Here is a 25958-nt window from a genome sequence, read left to right on the forward strand (position 1 = left end):
AATACATTTCTATCTTAAATCGAGGCAGACAGCAGAAGACACTTCTTTCTAACAACTCACGTGTTGCAGGAAGCAGCTGCTGATGGACAGGGGCGAGTGGGCGCAGCTCTCCAGATCCTTCAGGAAGTACTGGCTGTGGAAGTCACACAGCTTCTCCAAATTCCCAAAAATAATGCTGCGCTTCCCTCTCAGGTCTTGAGGAAGGTCCAGTCGCTCCATCTCAGGGAAGTAGTGCTCGATGATGTAGCTGAGAGATCTCACGTACTCTCTCTCTGTGGAGATCATCTCGTCCATGATGTGCTGAATTTTGCTGAAAGGCAGTGTGATGCAATGTGAGGGAGTTGTGTAGTCTCGTCTGTGTGCGAGTTATCAATTCGCTGACTTTTGTCAGTATTTACAGTCGATTTTAACATGAGGATATAGGGAAAAACTCACCCTAGACCTCATACAGTTTTAAAAAATTTCCCTAAATATCAGTGGGTCACATTCACACTGTTGTTTTTCAATATGATGGATAATAATAATAATAATAAAGTATTATTATTATTAATTTATTAAATTATAAAAATTAAACAAATAAATAATGTATTGCTATAGTAATAATGTTATACTGTAAAATAAAATATTGAGTATGTAATAATATGTAATAAACAACAGTGAAATTAAAAATAATGGCTTATTTTTGTCTAATTATTTCTATTATTTATTATTATTACTAATATTTATGGTCTTTTTTTGTATTCCTGCACAATGCTTCACTCACATACTGTGTAATAATATTAACATTATTATGTTTTTATTGTATATATTATTTTAAATACATTTATTTATTTATATAAATTTAATTTATAAAATTCTAAAAATAAAACAAATCAATAAATAAATATTTTAGTATACTAATAATATTATACTGTAAACTAAATTTAATAATATTTAATTAAATATTAATATTATTTAATTACTTATTATGAGTTTTTAATAATAATACTAATTTTAATAATACTAATAATAATACTAAAAATACTATTTTTATTATTATAAACTTCATTATTTTTATATTATTAAATTTTAACAATACAACAAATAAAGAAATATATTACTATAGTAATAATACTATGCTGTAAAATAAGAAATTAGTATTCAATAATAATAATATTGTTAATAATAATAATAATGTATTATTATTATTATTGCATTAAATTATACAAATTAAACAAATTAATAAAGAAATGTATTGCCATAGTAATATGTATATGCTATACTGTAAAATAAAATATTGAGTATGTAATAATAATAATAATAATAATACATATTTATTATTATCATTTATTACTATTATTATTTACAAAAACAGTAAAATTGCAAATAATGTCTATAATTTATATTAATTAATTACATTATTTACTATTATTATATAGTAATATTACTATACTGTAAAATAAAAAATAGTATTTAATAATAATTATTATTATTTTTATAATTATTATAAACCATTATATATATATATATATATATATATATATATATATATATATATATTATTAAATACTATAGTAATATAATATTATACTGTTAAATAAAAATTGAGTATTTAATAATAATAATGATAATAATTGACTGAGCAATTCCAATAGGGTCCTCACACCTTCGGTGCTCGGGCCCTAATAATAATAATTATTATTATTTTCACAGAACAACAGTAAAAATACAGACAGTTATTATTACTATGTATGTTTAATTACTTACATTTAATTACATTTAATTTAATTACATAATTACCATTATTTACTATTAATACTAATATTTATGGCTGTCTTACTTTTTCCCCAAAAGGTGACAAGTTTGCATCCCCGCACAAGACTTCACTCACCTACTGTGTGTCTTCACGTCCCCGTCGCTGTGTCTGCAGTGCGCTCTGGGCGGGGACGACATGCTGCGACTGCGGCCCAGCGCTGGACTCTTCACGTCTGGCCGCTGGATCTTCTTCTCTATGCACACGTTGTTGGTGACCTCCAGTCCTTTAATGTAGATGCCCGTGTACCCATGATGACCGGCATCCGGGTGAGCTTTGTCACGTGCCGTCAGCTCGTAGCTCATGGTTTTCTTCATGATCTTTTTGAGCGGCTGCTTCCGCTGACGTGACGCTGGTGAATGCACAGGCTCGGAGTGACACGAGGCGGACGAGTCGACGGTACAGTCGCTGTCGGTGTCGTCAAACGTGGATGTCGAGAGCTTGCCGCTCTCCGGTGGAAACTGGAACTGGCTCCTGGAGAACGGACCGGCTGAATGCGGCTTCTCATCTTCGTAATCAAAACACAACGTAGAAGAAGAGCTCAGAGTGGGAAGCTCAGAGGAACCTACTCCGTTTTGGGTTTCCAAAAGTTTTGATGTCATAAGCGCAGATTCTTTGGAGGTCAAGGCAGCCTTAGCCAGTGCTTCCTCCAGCTGCTGTTTGGTTTGCTGGCACTTCTGCCAAATGCTGCTCCACTGCTGCAGCTCCCGCGGGCTGTTGAGGTTCAGCACCATCTGATTGAGTGCGCTGAAGTTGTCCAGGGAGAACTTTGTGGCCTCGCTGTGGTAATCCTGCAATACGTGCAGCACGGAAGGCGTGTAACTGACCGCATTATCGTCCAACCTCAGCTGACAGAAATACTCCTGGCAATGGACCATCCACTGGTTTGCCTGCGTGAGAGATGGTTTAACACTCCATCATTAGTGGTGGATATCTGGCACTTTTTAATTATTGTATCGACCCTTTTTTTTCTGTTTGGCTGATAAGTGTTGCAAGTGGGACTTTCATTTTGACAGTGCCTCTTTTATTTTGACAGCACATGAGCATAGATACACAGAAGCGGACAGGTCATTTTTTATACATATATTTTAAGTGCCGCAAGTGGGACTTTTAATTTGACAGCGCCTGAGCATTGATGCACAGAAACGGCCAAGTTATTTTTTTACATATACATTTTAAGTGTCGCAAGTGGGTCTTTTATTTTGACAGCGCCTGAGCATTGATGCACAGAAGCGGCCAAGTTATTTTTTTTACATACACATTTTAAGTGTCGCAAGTGGGACTTTTATTTTGACAGTGCCTGAGCATAGATGCACAAAAGCGGCCAAGTTATTTTTTATATATACGTTTTAAATGTCGCAAGTGGGACTTATAATTTGACAGCGCCTGAGCATAGATGCAGAGAAGCGGACAAGTTATGTTTTTACATATACATTTTAAGTGTCGCAAGTGGGACTTTTATTTTGACAGCGCTTGAGCATAGATGCACAGAAGCGGACAAGTTATGTTTTATATATACGTTTTAAATGTCGCAAGTGGGACTTATAATTTGACAGCGCCTGAGCATAGATGCACAGAAGCGGACAAGTTATGTTTTATATATACGTTTTAAATGTCGCAAGTGGGACTTATAATTTGACAGCGCCTGAGCATAGATGCACAGAAGCGGACAAGTTATGTTTTTACATATACAAGTGGAACTTTTATTTTGACAGAGCCTGAGCACAGATGCACAGAAGCGGCCAAGTTATTATATATATATATATATATATTTTAAGTGCTGCAAGTGGGACTTTTATTTTGACAGCGCCTGAGCATTGATGTACAGAGGCGTACTTTTTTTCAAATTGATTAATTTTAAAATGATTCAATTACTTTAGTAAACATTGTGTAAAATAAATGTACATTTAGTTGCAGCAATTGTTTTGCTTGTGTTATTTACTATCTTTAAATAAAATTTTAATATCAGTCAACCACAAATTATCATGACAGTAGTTGACATGATGCAACAAACTAGACACAATGCAATTAAAAAACAATTCTTTACCGATTCGTAGAACTCGTAGAGGTTGTGCAGGACCTCCAGTTCGTTCTTGCGCGCCTCGCTCCGCTGCAGGACGGTGCTAATGTGCTGTTTGACCTCTTGAAGGGCTGAACCAGCTTTCTTCTGCTGTTCCTACAGGAGCAAAATTAAGACCACATTAGTTGGTCATTTAGTTGACCCTTGAATACAAAGCAACTTAAGACCCTTTCAAACGATTCACCTCAATGTTTCCCTAGCTCCCCTTTTCTTTCTTTTCCTTCTTTCAACATATGAAACTACATGGACACTTACTGTAGACTCATCCATGAACTGGGCCAGACTCTGTCTCATGTCCTGAATGGAGCTCAGAGAGAGACTATACGAGTCCAAAGGAGCCAAATGTTTCTCACTCTCCACATAAAACCACCTCTTCACCTGGGGAGAGAGACAGAAAAACATTATCATCCCATAGTCTTTCCCAAAAAACAATTATTATTTGAATAAAACAGTAAAATTTAGGAAGTAAAAATAATTCATTTACACCACAGACAACCTGATTTTCAATGCTAACATATTTTAACAGGCTCTCCTATTAGTTAATGTGGGATGTTGTAGTGTTAGAGGACACAAGGCAGTGGTTGTGTTTCTGATCAAAAACAGAGATATAAAAACACAAAACCCTGAGTGATTTGATTGCATAATCCACAATGCCTTATTTTTTTATCACATTCAGCTCTTTTTTGAAGAACGATCAGATATGCCTATAGAGAAAATGAATACATGCAGAAGCAATACTGCTCAAAGTGCATCACTGTATTTGTGGATTCAGGTCACACTTTAGTTTGGGGAACACATTCACTATTAACTATGACTTTTGCCTCAATTAACGGTTACACTTTATTTTACAGTGCCGTAGTTACATTGTAATTACTCAAATATGTACTGAGAACTATTAATTAACTACATGTACTTACTATAGAGTTACATTTAGGGTTAGGGTTTGGATTAGGGTTAGTTACTTGTAACTATGCATAATTTACTGTTATTACTATAGTAAGTACATGTAGTAACGTGTAACTACGGCACTGTAAAATAAAGTGTTACCCAATAAACTCCTAATATACGGCTTATTAATAGTTAGTAAGGTAGTTGTTAAGTTTAAGTATAGTGTAGGATTAAAGGAGATCATGCAGAATAAGTATCATATGTGTTTTATAAGAACTAATAAACAGCCAATATATTAATATGCATGCTAATAAGCAACTAGTTCATAGTGAGAATTGGACCCTAAACTAAATTGTTACCATAAATCACAGTGTTTCTCACCTCCTCGTGTCGCTCCTGTAGCGTGCGCAGCTCCAGTAGCGTCTCCAGCTGCTGCAGTGATTTATTAGATAGAATGACGAGTTTGTGGACCTCCTCATCCACCTGGTTATACAGCGCACTGACCATATCCACAGCGTCTCTGCACACAACATGACACAAGGTTAAACTTGGGGTGAACCAGCTCACCAAATCAGACTGAACCACTGATTCGAAACAAAAGATTCGTAAAGCTTCATGAAGCAGTGTTTTGAAATCGCCCATCACTAGATACAGGTGCTGGTCATATAATTAGAATATCATCAAAAAGTTGATTAATTCCATTCAAAAAGTGAAACTTGTATATTATATTCATTCATTACACACAGACTGATATATTTCAAATGTTTATTTCTTTTAATTTTGATGATTATAACTGACAACTAAGGAAAATCCCAAATTCAGTATCTCAGAAAATGTGAATATTGTGAAAAGGTTCAATATTGAAGACACCTGGTGCCACACTCTAATCAGCTAATTAACTCAAAACACCTGCAAAGGCCTTTAAATGGTCTCTCAGTCTAGTTCTGTAGGATACACAATCATGGGGAAGACTGCTGACTTGACAGTTATCCAAAAAACGACCATTGACACCTTGCACAAGGAGGGCAAGACACAAAAGGTCATTGCAAAAGAGGAAAGATGAGGTAGAAAAAAGTGTACAAGCAATAGGGATAACCGCACCCTGGAGAGGATTGTGAAACAAAACCCATTCAAAAATGTGGGGGAGATTCACAAAGAGTGGACTGCAGCTGGAGTCAGTGCATCAAGAACCACTACGCACAGACGTATGCAAGACATGGTTTCAGCTGTCGCATTCCTTTGTCCTTGTCCTTGTCTTGCTGTCAATGCAGGCCTAAGTGATCTGATGGATAGTTCTCGAGTTAGATAGATTCTCCAGAGAGAAACACCACAGGGAAAGTCCCAACACATTAGTGTTTTCAACTTTAATTTTGTACAAATTATTTTGTTCATTTTGTTTTGAAAGCTCCTATTCATCCAATTTATGCAACAAAAGTTAAAACTTTAATGGTTGCATGATGGAGCATCACTTTATTTCTACTAAATCCTTGTTCCTATCCCAATCCTATCCCATTGAAATCAAAGGATTCACATAAAATAAGACACTAAGGCAAAGACACTACAGGCAAAACCACTGTATTTTCATGCACTGGTCAATTTTGAGGTTTTGGGCTATTTTGCAGCTTTACATACACCAAACCTTACAGTTTTATTCCTATCTATATTCTGAAATACGTCACAGAAAGATTTATTCATACATCATTCGTCTGATTTCTACAACATTATGTTTCTAAAAACATGGTGAAATTGTATTTTAACTCTAATATGTCTATTTCTGTTCTGGAAATGTATGCAAATTAATTGCATATTTAAACAACAAAATTTATAAAACAAAATTGAATGTCTTAACATACTGTGATTAAGTAACTGGGGAAGTATCGTGATATCTATTAGTTACAAATTCACTGGTGGTATCTTGCCTTAAGTGGAAAAATAATGAATGCACCTTTGATCTTGACAGCCAATATACCAATTAAAAGATTTAATACTCAATATAAGCATCTATCAGTCCTCTAATGAAGGCAGTACCTGTAGTTCTCGTTTTCACACATCTCCTCTTTCCTGATCCGCGCCAGAAACGTGCCGCCCTCCAGCCGCAGGCGGTTTAGTTTTGTGTCATCCAGAATACACTTCATGAGATTCTTCTGCTGGCTGATGACCTCTGACACCTCCTACAGGACAGTGTTCAACTTTTAATGTTCAATTGACCTTTTCCCTCTTGGTAACTGCAGAATTTGAATTGTGTTTCAATAAAAAAATTATGTTGCAAAGTAATAAAAGTGGAAGGCAGCAGTTGTAAGCTAGGATTGGTCAGTAACGTAAGACTGAACGCTAGTAATCAAGGCAATTTAAATCATTTTCAATCATGCTGCATGACTAAATGGGTTGGGACTTTAACGATACAGTATTTCCCAGAGAATGACCATAATATGTACTACTACTCAATGTCTTTTATTCTACAAGATACACTGAATTACCTCAGACGTCTCCAGATTGCCGATATTGTTCAGTGTCTCAATGGAGCTCTGAAGGGAAGAGATTGCGGCGCTGCAGCTCGTAGCAAACGGTTCAATTTTCTGCCAGTGAAAAAAACAAACAAATCAAACTTCAATATATATATTAGGACAAAGGCGTTCGGCTGACCAACAGTGAATGTGTTGTAATTGTGCACCTGTCTGAAGTGAATGTAGTGGCTGTGGTCATATGGGAAGGTGCCATCAAAGTCTCTGGTGAGCTGAGACGAGTCAATGTGCTTCTGTAGAGCTTTCAGAGACGTCAGGACTTCACACTGAACAAGAGCAGAGCAGAGCAGTTAACAAACATGATTTTACACAGACTGAGATCAAACAGACACAACGACGGGCAGTTATTTACTCACTGGAACTGTGATGTCTTTCTCCACTTTTACTGCTGCATCTTTGTCCACGAGAAACAAAACTGAATAAAGTGCATTGGGTATAGAAGTCTGGTGGAGAGAAGAAATCAAAAATTAAAACAAACAAAAAAAATATATGTATAATTACAATGACTAAACAGCTTAAAGGCCCGGTCACTCAAAGAACTTTAACTATAAAGTTAAACTATAAACTATAATGATAACGTTCTGTTTGTTATTAATGCACACTCAGTTTTGTCGAGCTCTTTAAAGCACACTTCAAAGATATTGTTTATATGTGCCGTTATTGTAAGAGTTATAGTGTGGACTCTATGAAAGCTTGTTTCTGCTACTAAATAAAAAAATTAAAAAGGTAATTGTAACTTTTTATCTCACAATTCTGACTTTTTTTCTAGCAATATCAATATTTGAACTCATTATTATAAGTCAGAATTGCGAGATATAGTCACAATTCTGACTTTATATCTCACAATTCTGACTTTATATCTCGCAATTCTGACTTCATATCAACCAATTCTGACTTTATATCTCGCAATTCTGACTTTATATCATGCAATTCTGACTTTATATCTCGCAATTCTGACTTTATATCTCACAATTCTGACTTTATATCTCGCAATTCTGACTTCATATCAACCAATTCTGACTTTATATCTCGCAATTCTGACTTTATATCATGCAATTCTGACTTTATATCTCGCAATTCTGACTTTATATCATGCAATTCTGACTTTATATCAACCAATTCTGACTTTATATCTCGCAATTCTGACTTTATATCATGCAATTCTGACTTTATATCTCGCAATTCTGACTTTATATCAACCAATTCTGACTTTATATCTCACAATTCTGACTTTATATCTCGCAATTCTGACTTTATATCAACCAATTCTGACTTTATATCTCACAATTCTGACTTTATATCTCGCAATTCTGACTTTATATCTCGCAATTCTGACTTTATATCAACCAATTCTGACTTTATATCAACCAATTCTGACTTTATATCTCACAATTCTGACTTTATATCTCACAATTCTGACTTTATGTCTTGCAATTCTGACTTTATATCTCGCAATTCTGACTTTATCTCACAATTCTGACTTTATATCAACCAATTCTGACTTTATATCAACCAATTCTGACTTTATATCACGTAATTCTGACTTTATATCAACCAATTCTGACTTTATATCAACCAATTCTGACTTTATAACTCACAATTCTGACTTTATCTCACAATTCTGACTTTATCTCACAATTCTGACTTTATATCAACCAATTCTGACTTTATATCACGTAATTCTGACTTTATATCAACCAATTCTGACTTTATATCAACCAATTCTGACTTTATAACTCACAATTCTGACTTTATCTCACAATTCTGACTTTATCTCACAATTCTGACTTTATATCAACCAATTCTGACTTTATATCACGTAATTCTGACTTTATATCAACCAATTCTGACTTTATATCAACCAATTCTGACTTTATAACTCGCAATTCTGACTTTATATCTCGCAATTCTGACTTTATATCAACCAATTCTGACTTTATATCTCACAATTCTGACTTTATGTTTCGCAATTCTGACTTTATATCTCGCAATTCTGACTTTATAACTCACAATTCTGACTTTATATCATGCAATTCTGACTTTATATCTCGCAATTCTGACTTTATATCAACCAATTCTGACTTTATATCTCACAATTCTGACTTTATATCAACCAATTCTGACTTTATATCAACCAATTCTGACTTTATATCACGTAATTCTGACTTTATATCAACCAATTCTGACTTTATATCAACCAATTCTGACTTTATAACTCACAATTCTGACTTTATCTCACAATTCTGACTTTATCTCACAATTCTGACTTTATATCAACCAATTCTGACTTTATATCACGTAATTCTGACTTTATATCAACCAATTCTGACTTTATATCAACCAATTCTGACTTTATAACTCACAATTCTGACTTTATCTCACAATTCTGACTTTATCTCACAATTCTGACTTTATATCAACCAATTCTGACTTTATATCACGTAATTCTGACTTTATATCAACCAATTCTGACTTTATATCAACCAATTCTGACTTTATAACTCGCAATTCTGACTTTATATCTCGCAATTCTGACTTTATATCATGCAATTCTGACTTTATATCTCGCAATTCTGACTTTATATCATGCAATTCTGACTTTATATCTCGCAATTCTGACTTTATATCTCACAATTCTGACTTTATATCTCGCAATTCTGACTTCATATCAACCAATTCTGACTTTATATCTCGCAATTCTGACTTTATATCATGCAATTCTGACTTTATATCTCGCAATTCTGACTTTATATCATGCAATTCTGACTTTATATCAACCAATTCTGACTTTATATCTCGCAATTCTGACTTTATATCATGCAATTCTGACTTTATATCTCGCAATTCTGACTTTATATCAACCAATTCTGACTTTATATCTCACAATTCTGACTTTATATCTCGCAATTCTGACTTTATATCAACCAATTCTGACTTTATATCTCACAATTCTGACTTTATATCTCGCAATTCTGACTTTATATCTCGCAATTCTGACTTTATATCAACCAATTCTGACTTTATATCAACCAATTCTGACTTTATATCTCACAATTCTGACTTTATATCTCACAATTCTGACTTTATGTCTTGCAATTCTGACTTTATATCTCGCAATTCTGACTTTATCTCACAATTCTGACTTTATATCAACCAATTCTGACTTTATATCAACCAATTCTGACTTTATATCACGTAATTCTGACTTTATATCAACCAATTCTGACTTTATATCAACCAATTCTGACTTTATAACTCACAATTCTGACTTTATCTCACAATTCTGACTTTATCTCACAATTCTGACTTTATATCAACCAATTCTGACTTTATATCACGTAATTCTGACTTTATATCAACCAATTCTGACTTTATATCAACCAATTCTGACTTTATAACTCACAATTCTGACTTTATCTCACAATTCTGACTTTATCTCACAATTCTGACTTTATATCAACCAATTCTGACTTTATATCACGTAATTCTGACTTTATATCAACCAATTCTGACTTTATATCAACCAATTCTGACTTTATAACTCGCAATTCTGACTTTATATCTCGCAATTCTGACTTTATATCAACCAATTCTGACTTTATATCTCACAATTCTGACTTTATGTTTCGCAATTCTGACTTTATATCTCGCAATTCTGACTTTATAACTCACAATTCTGACTTTATATCATGCAATTCTGACTTTATATCTCGCAATTCTGACTTTATATCAACCAATTCTGACTTTATATCTCACAATTCTGACTTTATATCAACCAATTCTGACTTTATATCAACCAATTCTGACTTTATATCACGTAATTCTGACTTTATATCAACCAATTCTGACTTTATATCAACCAATTCTGACTTTATAACTCACAATTCTGACTTTATCTCACAATTCTGACTTTATCTCACAATTCTGACTTTATATCAACCAATTCTGACTTTATATCACGTAATTCTGACTTTATATCAACCAATTCTGACTTTATATCAACCAATTCTGACTTTATAACTCACAATTCTGACTTTATCTCACAATTCTGACTTTATCTCACAATTCTGACTTTATATCAACCAATTCTGACTTTATATCACGTAATTCTGACTTTATATCAACCAATTCTGACTTTATATCAACCAATTCTGACTTTATAACTCGCAATTCTGACTTTATATCTCGCAATTCTGACTTTATATCAACCAATTCTGACTTTATATCTCACAATTCTGACTTTATGTTTCGCAATTCTGACTTTATATCTCGCAATTCTGACTTTATAACTCACAATTCTGACTTTATATCATGCAATTCTGACTTTATATCTCGCAATTCTGACTTTATATCAACCAATTCTGACTTTATATCTCACAATTCTGACTTTATGTCTTGCAATTCTGACTTTATATCAACCAATTCTGACTTTATAACTCACAATTCTGACTTTATCTCACAATTCTGACTTTATATCTCGCAATTCTGACTTTATCTCACAATTCTGACTTTATATCAACCAATTCTGACTTTATATCAACCAATTCTGACTTTATATCACGTAATTCTGACTTTATATCAACCAATTCTGACTTTATATCAACCAATTCTGACTTTATAACTCACAATTCTGACTTTATCTCACAATTCTGACTTTATCTCACAATTCTGACTTTATATCAACCAATTCTGACTTTATATCACGTAATTCTGACTTTATATCAACCAATTCTGACTTTATATCAACCAATTCTGACTTTATAACTCGCAATTCTGACTTTATATCTCGCAATTCTGACTTTATATCAACCAATTCTGACTTTATATCTCACAATTCTGACTTTATGTTTCGCAATTCTGACTTTATATCTCGCAATTCTGACTTTATAACTCACAATTCTGACTTTATATCATGCAATTCTGACTTTATATCTCGCAATTCTGACTTTATATCAACCAATTCTGACTTTATATCTCACAATTCTGACTTTATGTCTTGCAATTCTGACTTTATATCAACCAATTCTGACTTTATAACTCACAATTCTGACTTTATCTCACAATTCTGACTTTATATCTCGCAATTCTGACTTTATCTCACAATTCTGACTTTATATCAACCAATTCTGACTTTATATCAACCAATTCTGACTTTATAACTCACAATTCTGACTTTATCTCACAATTCTGACTTTATCTCGCAATTCTGACTTTATATCAACCAATTCTGACTTCATATCAACCAATTCTGACTTTATATCACGCAATTCTGACTTTATATCAACCAATTCTGACTTTATATCAACCAATTCTGACTTTATAACTCACAATTCCGACTTTATCTCACAATTCTGACTTCATTTCAACCAATTCTGACTTTATATCATGCAATTCTGACTATATATATACCAATTCTGACTTTATATCTCACAATTCTGACTTTATATCACGTAATTCTGACTTTATATCAACCAATTCTGACTTTATATCACGTAATTCTGACTTTATATCAACCAATTCTGACTTTATATCAACCAATTCTGACTTTATAACTCACAATTCTGACTTTATATCTTGCAATTCTGACTTTATATAAACCAATTCTAACTTTATAACTCACAATTCTGACTTTATATCTTGCAATTCTGACTTTATATAAACCAATTCTAACTTTATATCAACCAATTCTGACTTTATAACTCACAATTCTGACTTTATATCATATAATTCTTGCAATTGCGAGTTATAAAGTCAGAATTGCGTGATATAAAGTCAGAATTGTGAGATATGAACTCACTAAATGATTACAAAGACTAAACAGTTTCGATGATTTATTGCACGTAATAGTGCTAATAGGAATATATTTAAGTCAACGATCATCATTTTCGGCCCTCTTCTCTCATATCTTGCCTGTATTTGTCTGCATGTTGGGATGGATCATTTTCTCAGAGTGGGTTTAAGAGACAAGCTAATACAGGCCTCATCTCAGTCCCTGAGGACAGGCTTTCCTTTAGATATTTGACATGAACCAGGTAGAAGCTGACAGGCATTGGCTCTATACAGAGTACGACAATTAGCATGCTGAAAACGTGGCTAAAATGTGAACACAGATGCTTTGAGCTATGACATTCACACATCCCAAAATGTGCCAAAATGAGGTTGATATTGTTGCCGTTTGCATGCCTACTTGCTATGTTTCTGGCTTGCGTGCACAAATATGTCACAAATAGATTAATGGGTGATAATGTCTTGCAACTTGCAAATTCACTTGATTATCCAAAATGTTTTAGAAAAATCTTGTTAAAATGTGAGTATCAACTATAATGCATCAGGAATATTTATTTATTGACCTCTCAATTGTCATTATATTGCATTGCATTATAAGTTTTAAAGTTACAGAGCTTTGATCATAAAACATAAAAAGCATTTAAATATCATCTTAAGACATTATTGTGAGATATGGAGTGACGACTGATATTTATATGCATTTTATGTAAGTAGTCTGCTGTATTGTTATAAAAAATCTGATTGATTTACATTACAAGCTATCAGAATTTCATCTTTCTTTTTGGCCATATTAAAATCAGCATCTGCACCAGCTTGGGCCTTTAAATAAAACCGAGGTGTTTTTTTACTTCATATTCTTACTGTTTTATACAATATGAGCCATAAAACACTGATGTATCAAATATTATACTTAACATAAAACACGTGCAAATTGCTTTTACATTTGTAAAAAATATTTAACTGTTCCATTTCAAAAAAGTATATTTTATTTTTCTGACTATTATTTCATATGTCAGGCTTTAAAAATCAGGGGTTAAAATAACGAGGGCTTGAGACGTGTCATTTACAGCTGATCTGTACTAGAAGAGCGCCTCGTCTCACCTGAAACTGAGACAGAGCCGAGAACAGCGTGGAAGTGGCCTGCTGTCTGCGAGCGTCAACGAGAACCGTCAAACCCAGATCTCGTTTCTCCCTCCTGAAAGAAAAAAAAATGCAAGACACTTAGCGCAACAAGTTTGTCTTGTAAATAAAAGCCTGAGGCCTGTGACAACTGCCTCGCAGCAGACTGATTCAGTAAACAGTGTCCCTCATTCCACCACAGAGATGGGGCTGAGATTTCGAGATGGAAACACAGGAAATGAGACACCAGTTTTCTCACCGCAGTCTGTTGCAGTAGTAGCAGAGCAGCCCGGTGATCTCGTTTGTGGTACGACACGCGTCTGTCCACACCTGGCTCCTGGTGCACACCTGCAGCACTGCTCTCCCACTGCGGTCTTGGTTACCTGCAGCAGAGGTCAGATGAGTAACCTGAGAAATCAAACTGCACTGTTCACTAGGGCTGCACCATGTGGGGGAGAAATCTACTGGGATTTTACTTTTGCAATTTAAAATGCATTGAAAAACGTTCCAGGTTTGCTGTGTTTGTTTGTAGGGTTGCAAAATTTGGTCGAAAATTTGGTTGAAATGTAAAATAATAATGTGGCAAGAAGCAGGGCGGGGACAGGAGCTGTGGGAACGGAACAATGTCAGTGGAGTAAAAGGGTTAGTTCACCCAAAAATGAAAATTATGTCATTTATTACTCACCCTCATGTCGTTCCACACCCGTAAGACCTTCGTTAGTCATCAGAACACAAATTATGCTATTTTTGATAAAACCCGATGGCTCAGTGAGGCCTGCATTGACAGCAAGATAATTAACACCAAAAAGCTACTAAAGACATATTTAAAACAGTTCATGTGACTATAGTGGTTCAACCTTAATATTATAAAGTGACGAGAATACTTTTTGTGTGCCAAAATACAAAATAACGACTTTTCAACAATATCTAGTGATGGGCGATTTCAAAACACTGCTTCATGAAGCACTAGATATTGTTGAAAAGTCATTATTTTGTTTTTTGGGGGGCACAAAAAGTATTCTCATTGCTTTATAACATTAAGGTTGAACCACATGAACTGTTTTAAATACGTCTTTAGTAGCTTTCTGGGTATCTGAAAGTTTTAATTATCTTGCTGGCAATAGAGGCCTCACTGAGCTTTGGATTTTATCAAAAATATCTTAATTTGTGTTCCTAAGATGAACGAAGATCTTGCGGGTGTGGAACGTCATGAGGGTGGGTAATTAATGCGATTAAGTAATTGTCACACCTGTGCAACACACTGGTCTCGAGTCTCGCAGAAGAGCTCCAGAAGGATAAAAGCAAGAGTGATGATCAGGCCTGGGACTTAAAGGTGCTGTATGTAATTTTTCTGACTGTACTAAAGCACAAAATACCAGAACAATTTGGCAGATAATTAGGAAACAGGCTAAGTTCACATTCTTGTTTCTCCGAAAAACAATGTTACAGCCAGTTATTCTACTTGTCGGAATGTCTGTTTTTGTTTTGGTCTGTGTGATCCCGGCCGGTGCCAATTTACCCAATAGTATTTCGATACACCGGGTTGGCAGTTGGTGGAAAACACAGCGTACTGTAGCCACAGAAGCCTGCAAAACAACTAGGTCAGAGATCACAGATTCTACCCGACCTAAAATGCCTTGGCATCCATTTAAAACGCTCTGTCTAGAGGCATATTAAAACGCGGATAAATCAGTTCATCAACTTGCAGTGTAATGCCTGTCACCTTCCATTGTTCATTGTGCTCGTTCCTGTTGCGTGTCCTCAATCTGGCAACCAGCATTAGCATCGAGTCTGAGGAGGAAGGGAGGGAGAAACAACCCTCTCCAATATTTTGAATTTGGACTGCAGTACCCATTTCAACCACAAGCTGTCAATATTACATACTGCACCTTTAACGTTGCTTTTTATTATGTTTATAGATGGCCGTCGTCCATGAGGGGCTGCCGCTTACTTTTGTTTTGTGGTTTGTTTTTGTAATTTAAAGTTACATTTAACATTTGCCTGTTCCCACCTCCTTCTTCTCTGAGCCTTTAACTTTGTTACAAAAAGTAATAATTATTTTTTTCAAATTATGACTATAATTATTAAATAAAATAAGAAATATTACTAATGTAAAATAAAACTAGTATTTAAGAAAAATAATGAAATAATAACAATAATAATTTTACAATAAAATTACATTACTAATATACTAAAATGTATTTATTGTCAAATTAGCTTAATTTCTTCTTAATTTCTTAATTTTCAGTTTCCATCTAGCTTTTATTAGCCATAGATTTTGTACACATATTTTGATTTCTTTCTTATTTTAATCAGGGTTATTATTGTTAACAAAAACATAAAAAAATTCATTAATTGAAATAAAATAAACATTAACTAAACTAAAACAAAATATACATTAAAAATTGTTTTATTTCAGCTAGTTGCCAAGCCAACGTTTCTCATTTTTATTTAGTTTAAGACAAAGTACTAAAATAACTAAAACTAAATAAACTCAAACCTAAAAATCAAATTCAAAATACTAACAGAAACTTTAATAGTACATCATTGATACTATAATAACACTGATTTTGATTAATCGTGCATTCCTACTGTTTATTTTGCGATGCATTAAAAATGCATTAATTTACTTAATGCATATACATATATATATATATATATATATATATATATATATATATATATATATATATATATATATATAAATTCTAAGCATCTGTTTCTCTCTTTCAGCTGATAGGCGAGACCCCCGTCACGTACCAGGAAGCGTTATCGCACCAGAGGTCAAGAGCTCCTGGTTGACCTGGGTCATGAGTGATGGCAGTGGTGTGGAACAGACAGCAGGGGGCGTCGTGGACGGGGCAGGAGAGACCGCAGGTCTGATGGAGGGTTTGGGAGAAACACACTCATCTCCGCTGTTACTGTTCCTTCTGGGACCTGAGCGCAGACCATCATCAGAGAGACCTGAACATATCAGAGAATGTCATCTCATTATCGCAAACACCAGGGTTTTGTGATATACTGAACACACACTGTATATTGATTAAATATGATGATTGTGAATTAAAATTAAGCATCATTGTGAAAAGTGGGATTTTATTTTTAAACTTTAGCAGCAAAAACAGAGTTATAGTTGGTCAGTTCAATGCATTTATGTGAATCATTTCAAAGGCATTGATTCAAAACTAAGTCAAACAGTTGCAGAGAATGCACAAACTCATAGAAAATGTATATTTTCAATGCAATGTACATTGCTTTGGTTAAATGGATCCTTAAATGTGAATGATTCAGAGTGACAGCACTCAAATCTAAAGCAAGATAAACTACTGTTCAAAGTCTCTTATGCTCACCAAAGCTGAATTTATTGATCAAAAATACAGTAAAAACAGTAATATTGTGAAATATTATTACAATTTAAAATAACTGTTTTCTATGTGCATATATTTTAAAATGTAATTTATTCCTGTGATCAAAGCTGAATTTTCAGCATCATTACTCCAGTCTTCAGTGTCACATGATCCTTCAGAAATCATTCTAATATGCTGATTTGCTGCTCAAGAAACATTTATGATTATTCTCAGTGTTGAGAACAGTTGTGCTGCTTCATATTTTTGTGGAAAACGTCATACATTTTCTTCAGGATTTCTTCAAGGATGAATTTAATGCATCCTTGCTGAATAAAAAAATATTATTTTTAAACGGTATAGTTCAAAAGCACAAAATCTTAAAAAGTATTTATAAGACTTGACGAGCTTAAAACAAATCAAAGAACATTTATATGGCAGAGATGCAAACAATTTGACACATTTGACTGCAAAATTAAACATCCGAGTCATGATAGTGCATATACTGAATAGACTGTCTGGAAGGTTGGAAGACGTGTGACAAAAACTATATAGTGAGTCAATGTTGAGTCACGATTGAGACCAGGTGTGTGAGGCAGACACAAACACACACGTCTGATTACTGTAACACACACACACACACACACACACAGCTCAGTTTTTCAGCCCTCAGGCTCTGGTTTGAGGAATGCTGCGGCTGACATTCCCAGCTGAAGCAGATGTTTGTGAACTTTCTCTAGAATCCAAACCATCAGGCTGTTTCTTCCAACCCCAGCAACCCAAACAATACAACACAACACTGCTCATTTTCCTCATCCTGAGAGGAAAGGGCTGCGGCTGAAGACATACCACAGACAAATATAACAACAACTCGAATAAACGCTACATATTAACTTCCTTCTTTCAAGGGTTAAACTATCCAAATAAAAAAATTAAAAGGGGCCAAATGAAGTTTAGAGTAACTAAACACCCTTAATACACTGTGAGAATTAATCAGCATCATTGTGAAAAGTGGGATTTTATTTTTAAACTTTAGCAGCAAAAACAGAGTTATAGTTGGTCAGTTCAATGCATTTATGTGAATCATTTCAAAGGCATTGATTCAAAACTAAGTCAAACAGTTGCAGAGAATGCACAAACTCATAGAAAATGTATATTTTCAATGCAATGTACATTGCTTTGGTTAAATGGATCCTTAAATGTGAATGATTCAGAGTGACAGCACTCAAATCTAAAGCAAGATAAACTACTGTTCAAAGTCTCTTATGCTCACCAAAGCTGAATTTATTGATCAAAAATACAGTAAAAACAGTAATATTGTGAAATATTATTACAATTTAAAATAACTGTTTTCTATGTGCATATATTTTAAAATGTAATTTATTCCTGTGATCAAAGCTGAATTTTCAGCATCATTACTCCAGTCTTCAGTGTCACATGATCCTTCAGAAATCATTCTAATATGCTGATTTGCTGCTCAAGAAACATTTATGATTATTCTCAGTGTTGAGAACAGTTGTGCTGCTTCATATTTTTGTGGAAAACGTCATACATTTTCTTCAGGATTTCTTCAAGGATGAATTTAATGCATCCTTGCTGAATAAAAAAATATTATTTTTAAACGGTATAGTTCAAAAGCACAAAATCTTAAAAAGTATTTATAAGACTTGACGAGCTTAAAACAAATCAAAGAACATTTATATGGCAGAGATGCAAACAATTTGACACATTTGACTGCAAAATTAAACATCCGAGTCATGATAGTGCATATACTGAATAGACTGTCTGGAAGGTTGGAAGACGTGTGACAAAAACTATATAGTGAGTCAATGTTGAGTCACGATTGAGACCAGGTGTGTGAGGCAGACACAAACACACACGTCTGATTACTGTAACACACACACACACACACACACACAGCTCAGTTTTTCAGCCCTCAGGCTCTGGTTTGAGGAATGCTGCGGCTGACATTCCCAGCTGAAGCAGATGTTTGTGAACTTTCTCTAGAATCCAAACCATCAGGCTGTTTCTTCCAACCCCAGCAACCCAAACAATACAACACAACACTGCTCATTTTCCTCATCCTGAGAGGAAAGGGCTGCGGCTGAAGACATACCACAGACAAATATAACAACAACTCGAAGAAACGCTACATATTAACTTCCTTCTTTCAAGGGTTAAACTATCCAAATAAAAAAATTAAAAGGGGCCAAATGAAGTTTAGAGTAACTAAACACCCTTAATACACTGTGAGAATTAATATAATATTTATATGTTGATATAACATTTTATGGCAAAGAGGAAGCACTTCTGAATATCAACCCATAAAAGAAAGATCATTATATAATGCATTTTTCATAAATAATACATTAATTAATTAATAAACATAAATTAACTAAAAAAATGTAATAAATAAACTAACTACACTCTAATCAAATGCTGTGTTAAAAATAACCCAAGTTGGGTTGAACTCAGCGATTGGGTTGTTTTAACCCAGCGGGTGGTTTAAATGTTTGACTTACTTAAATGTGCACCTTTTGATTATTATTGTTGCCTCTAGTAATTATGTGTCTGATTTTTAATTTCCAACCTATTTTGTGTTCATTTTAAGCCAGACATATAGTCATTTTTAAACAATAGTTGAGTTAAATAAAACTGCCCAGCATGTTGGGCAAACATTTAACCCAACCGCTGGGTCAAAACAAACCAAAAGCTAGGTTTGTTCCTATTTAACCCAACTTGGGTTGTTTTTAGTCCAACATAAGCAAATAAATAAATAAATATATACTGAAAACAGTTTCTGTACTTTCTCTGCCACCTTTAAAACTCCTATAGATTGAGAAAAATAAGCCTGTCCTTTACCGGAAAGTTCATATGAAGATCTTTTATCTAATTGGACAAGGCTAGTGACAGTCAGATTATGTTTATTGAATTTCAAGTACATATCGTGTAAAATGTTTGTGTAATTTCAGTATATTCAGTATATATGTATATCTCATACACTTACAAATAAACAATGTCAAGTCATTTTGTTTGAAGTTTTAAACTTCAAACTCCTGTTACCCCCTCCACTATTGTCTTTTCAATGACTTCATTTCCTGTGTGAATCTGAGACCTGCTCCTTTCTGTGATGCACTTCCTCAACGAGCAGAGGAAGCTTGAAACGGACACTGAAACCTCTCGCACAAAACACGGGCAAACACTGCAGAACTAGTGTTGGTGAAGCAACTTTGAAGGAAAGGTATCTAACACTGAAGATACAGATGATATATTAAACAATGTAAGAATCATCTTTGTAATTATTTGTGAAATTTACCAGCAATTTCTGTGCAAAATGTGAATCAGTTCATTTACATGAATCATCTTAATGAACTGATTCACTGGAATTAATCAGGATTTCCATTATGCTATATATGAGTTACTTTCAGTAACACTATAAAATACTGCAAATAGACTCTTTTGAATCAGTTCATTTACATGAATCATCTGAACGAATTGATTCACTGGAATTAATCAGGATTTCCATTATGCTATATATGAGTTACTTTCAGTAACACTATAAAATACTGCAAATAGACTCTTTTGAATCAGTTAATTTACATGAATCATCTGAATGAATTGATTCACTGGAATTAATCAGGATTTCCATTATGATATATATGAGTTACTTTCAGTAACTCTATAAAATACTGCAAATAGACTCTTTTGAATCAGTTCATTTACATGAATCATCTGAATGAATTGATTCACTGGAATTAATCAGGATTTCCATTTTGCTTTATACAATTTTTTTTTTCAGTTACACTATAAAATGCAGCAAATAGACTCTTTTGAATCAGTTCATTTACATGAATCATCTGAATGAATTGATTCACTGGAATTAATCAGGATTTCCATTATGCTACATATGAGTTTCTTTCAGTAACACTATAAAATGCTGCAAATAGACTCTTTTGAATCAGTTAATTTACATGAATCACCTGAATGAATTGATTCACTGGAATTAATCAGGATTTCCATTTTGCTTTATACAAATTTTTTTTTCAGTTACACTATAAAATGCAGCAAATAAACTTTGTTGAATCAGTTCATTTACATGAATCATCTGAACGAATTGGTTTACTGGAAATAACCAAGATTTCAAAATGCTGCAAATAGACATTTTTAAATCAGTTCATTTACATGAATCACCTGAATGAATTGATTCACTGGAATTAATCAGGATTTCCATTTTGCTTTATACAATTTTTTTTTTCAGTTACACTATAAAATGCAGCAAATAGACTCTTTTGAATCCGTTCATTTACATGAATCATCTGAATGAATTGATTCACTGGAATTAATCAGGATTTCCATTATGCTACATATGAGTTTCTTTCAGTAACACTATAAAATGCTGCAAATAGACTCTTTTGAATCAGTTAATTTACATGAATCACCTGAATGAATTGATTCACTGGAATTAATCAGGATTTCCATTTTGCTTTATACAAATTTTGTTTTTCAGTTACACTATAAAATGCAGCAAATAAACTTTGTTGAATCAGTTCATTTACATGAATCATCTGAACGAATTGGTTTACTGGAAATAACCAAGATTTCAAAATGCTGCAAATAGACATTTTTAAATCAGTTCATTTACATGAATCATCTGAATGAATTGATTCACTGAAATGAATCAGGATTTCCATTATGCTGCATATGAGTTTCTTTCAAAATCAGTTCATTTACATGAATCATCTGAATGAATTGATTCACTGGAATTAATCAGGATTTCCATTTTGCTTCATACAATTTTTTTTTTTTCAGTTACACCATAAAATGCAGCAAATAAACTTTGTTGAATCAGTTCATTTACATGAATCATCTGAACAAATTGGTTCACTGGAAATAACCAGGATTTTCATTATGCTGCATATGAGTTTCTTTCAAAATCAGTTCATTTACACGAATCATCTGAACAAAATGATTTACTGTAATTAATCAGGATTTCAAATGCTGCAAATAGACATTTTTAAATAAGTTCATTTACATGAATCATCTGAATGAATTGATTCACTGAAATGAATCAGGATTTCCATTATGCTGCATATGAGTTTCTTTCAAAATCAGTTCATTTACATGAATCATCTGAATGAATTGATTCACTGGAATTAATCTGGATTTCCATTATGCTACAATAAGAGTTACTTTCGGTAACACTATAAAATGCTGCAAATAGACTCTTTTGAATAAGTTAATTTACATGAATCATCTGAATGAACTGATTCACTGGAATTAATCAGGATTTCCATTTTGCTTCATACAATTTTTTTTTCAGTTACACTATAAAATGCAGCAAATAAACTTTGTTGAATCAGTTCATTTACATGAATCATCTGAACAAATTGGTTCACTGGAAATAACCAGGATTTCCATTATGCTGCATATGAGTTTCTTTCAAAATCAGTTCATTTACATGAATCATCTGAATGAATTGATTCACTGGAATTAATCAGGATTTCCATTATACTACATATGAGTTTCTTTCAATTACACTATAAAATGCTGCAAATAGACTTTCTTGAATCAGTTCATTTACATGAATCATCTGAAAGAATTGATTCACTGGAATGAATCAGGATTTTCAATGCTACATATGACACATTTTTTCAGTTTGCTCGATTGTAAAGTTGTATGCCGCTACTAATTGGAATATATAGGTTGTTTACCAGGAAAGCTAAAACAAGTTAAGTATTGTCATTGCTTTTAGTTAGTCGCTAAACAACACTGTTGAAAAAGCTGCAGTAACCAGCAGCCCAACTACATTTGCTTGACTTTGCATGCGTCTCTGAGAGGCAGACCAAGCGCTGTGGTATCATGGGAACCAGGCTATAATCGCAAGAGACCTAATGGAATCACAAAGGCCAAGCAAAACCACATCACCCGTAATCTGATCCAGCCTCAAAGTCAATGGCATTTGTTTTTTGAACAAAGTCTGAGCTGACCCTTGCTTCGCTCGGGCTTTGTAACAGAACAGATATTACGTAGAGATGGGCTTTACTCTTTAAGCCTCTCTTCAGCATCTTCACTAGCCCAACGGGACACAATGCTTCCCATTATGACGCAGCGAACCATCTGGATGGGAGCTTAACATCAGCGCTGGGAGTCGAGCAGGTAAGCGGCACAGAGATCCTCCCTCAGGTGGTCATCGGATCCGCTGTGGCTTCCTGCCGAGACTCAATGGCTCTGATTTTCATGTGTGGGAAAGAAAGCCAGAGAACAGAGGGACTCTGCAGATTCCCAGATGGGAATTTACCTAAACCACTCTCTGTGTGTGTGTGCGTGTGTGTTAGACAGAGAAGGAAAGTAAAATGAGAGCCATAGAGAATGAATTCACTTCTAAAGCCATTTCCTATCCAGGCTTGATGTGACAAGTCATATTTCTGTCCTTACTTTCTGCTTTTATAATGGTTAGACATCATTATTTCACTCATCAGGCTGAATAATCATAGAGTTATTAGTCAATTAAAATAAAAAGATAAATTAAATAATCATCATAATAATACATAAATCATTACCTTATTAATACATTTTTATAATTATCTCAAGACTCGTCTTTTTATTCAGGCCTTTTTATGACCTCTTGTTTATTTGAGCTTGTATTTTAATATTTGGTGTTGTCTTGTTTATTGTTATTTACTTTTGTATTATTTTTTCTTGTAAGGTGACCTTGGGTGTCATGAAAGGAGCCTTTAAATAAAATACATTATTATTATTATTTAAAAATAACATTAAATTAAATACATATTAAATAAAAAAACAATATTAATAAACTATAATATAATTATTATTGTCCTTTTATATAATAAAATATTAGTATAACAAAAACAATAATTATTATTATCATTATTAAAATAAAATAATGCATAAACAGTAAACATAACATTTAATAAATTAAATAAAAATAATAATATTAATAATAATAAACAAATAATAATTATCATAATCATCATTAAATATCATAAATTATATTACATTTTAAATAAATAATAATAGTGAAAATAATAATATAATTATTATTATTATTATTATATTATTATTATATAATTATATTATATTATATTATTACTTTTTAAAATACAATTATATTAAAAAATCTATATTAAATTAAAAAAAAACATAATAATAATAATTATTTTATATAATAAAATACAAGTATATATATATATATATATATATATATATATATATATATAATACTTGTATTTTATTATATAAAATATACATATAAAGTCAAACCAAAAATTATTCAGACATTTTTGATATTTTTGATATATTTGTACTAGTGGGTGCAGGACGCTATAGTTCATTTATGTAAGTGAGGATAGCAAAATAAAGTAAACTAACATATTATACCCAAAAATTCTTCATACAGTGGACTACCAGTAAAATTGATAAAACTTTGGAGCCAAAAATTATTCAGACACTTTGACCTGACCATGTTTTGCTTAAGTGTTATCTGACATAATTAAGATTATTTTTTTCTGACACAGATTAACTCTGAGGTCTTGTCATATTTTATTACCATTTTTTTAAACTATAGTGAATAAACTGTAATAATGAATGAAATGTTCAAGGTGTCTGAATAAATTTTGGTTTGACTGAATATATGGCACTTGACACAGCGAGTTAGGACAAAAACTCAGATTAATATAAAAATATAGGGGTTTTGCTCATACATTTATCTTGTTGTGCACGTTTAGGACGTGGTGCAACCCCTTGACATGAAGTAACCCAAAATCATAAGAGTGCCGAACAGTGTGGAATTTCCTGCGGATAGACCCCAAACACACTCCTGGCCTGAAGCACTAGATAGAGGGCAAAACACTCTTTCTTTCAAACACTCAATAGCAGGAAGAGCTAAATAAAACCATGCAATGCTTTCAGTGTAGTATCGTGCCTTTAGGGTACAGGGCTGCACATTACAGCAAACACGTCACAAAGACAAGCAGCCTCTATAACAGGGCAGGGCCACTGAAACATTCCAAAACACACGCGCTATCAGTCCTCACATGCAGCCAGTCGCAAGCCATAAAATCAAGTGGAAGGAATGACAAGCTGTCTCCTCCGATAATCTGCACACAGATGAGCTTGTTGATGGTCCCGCATTTTGCTGCAGGTGATAATTACACACCGGAGCACAACAGAACAACTGTCTGGAACCAGAGCTGGCTTTCAAGGCCTCAGGCGACATGATTTGATAAGGCAAGCTTGTCTGTATGAGTACACTAGACTGAAGAAATAAGGGTCCAGTATTGACTGGAAAGAAGCACAAGCGCTCTTCCAGTAATTGGTCTTTAAAGTCGCCATGAAATCAAAATGGAAGTTTTTTTGGCTTTTAGTATGAATAATATGTTAGCCTTACTCTTATGTATAAGCTAGTG

The 25958-nt window shown here is 33.5% G+C and overlaps 1 protein-coding gene across 3 annotated transcripts in view; it reads right to left on the reverse strand.

Moving 5' to 3' along the window:
- zgc:158766 (uncharacterized protein LOC100009641 homolog) overlaps nucleotides 1-25958 on the reverse strand; it is a 58993-nt gene that overhangs the window by 17040 nt on the left and 15995 nt on the right. For all 3 annotated transcript variants that reach the window (XM_048152159.1, XM_048152160.1, XM_048152161.1), the window contains exons 4-15: nucleotides 16949-17152; nucleotides 14448-14571; nucleotides 14171-14264; nucleotides 7639-7725; nucleotides 7432-7548; nucleotides 7238-7336; nucleotides 6789-6931; nucleotides 5142-5280; nucleotides 4128-4250; nucleotides 3840-3968; nucleotides 1871-2682; nucleotides 61-310 (exon numbers count right to left, since the gene is read on the reverse strand). In XM_048152159.1, coding sequence (XP_048008116.1) covers nucleotides 61-310; nucleotides 1871-2682; nucleotides 3840-3968; nucleotides 4128-4250; nucleotides 5142-5280; nucleotides 6789-6931; nucleotides 7238-7336; nucleotides 7432-7548; nucleotides 7639-7725; nucleotides 14171-14264; nucleotides 14448-14571; nucleotides 16949-17152 — 2321 coding nt within the window. The remainder of the gene's footprint in view (nucleotides 1-60; nucleotides 311-1870; nucleotides 2683-3839; nucleotides 3969-4127; nucleotides 4251-5141; nucleotides 5281-6788; nucleotides 6932-7237; nucleotides 7337-7431; nucleotides 7549-7638; nucleotides 7726-14170; nucleotides 14265-14447; nucleotides 14572-16948; nucleotides 17153-25958) is intronic.

The sequence above is a fragment of the Megalobrama amblycephala genome, linkage group LG13, assembly GCF_018812025.1.
Source record: "Megalobrama amblycephala isolate DHTTF-2021 linkage group LG13, ASM1881202v1, whole genome shotgun sequence".
Classification (NCBI taxonomy): domain Eukaryota; kingdom Metazoa; phylum Chordata; class Actinopteri; order Cypriniformes; family Xenocyprididae; genus Megalobrama; species Megalobrama amblycephala.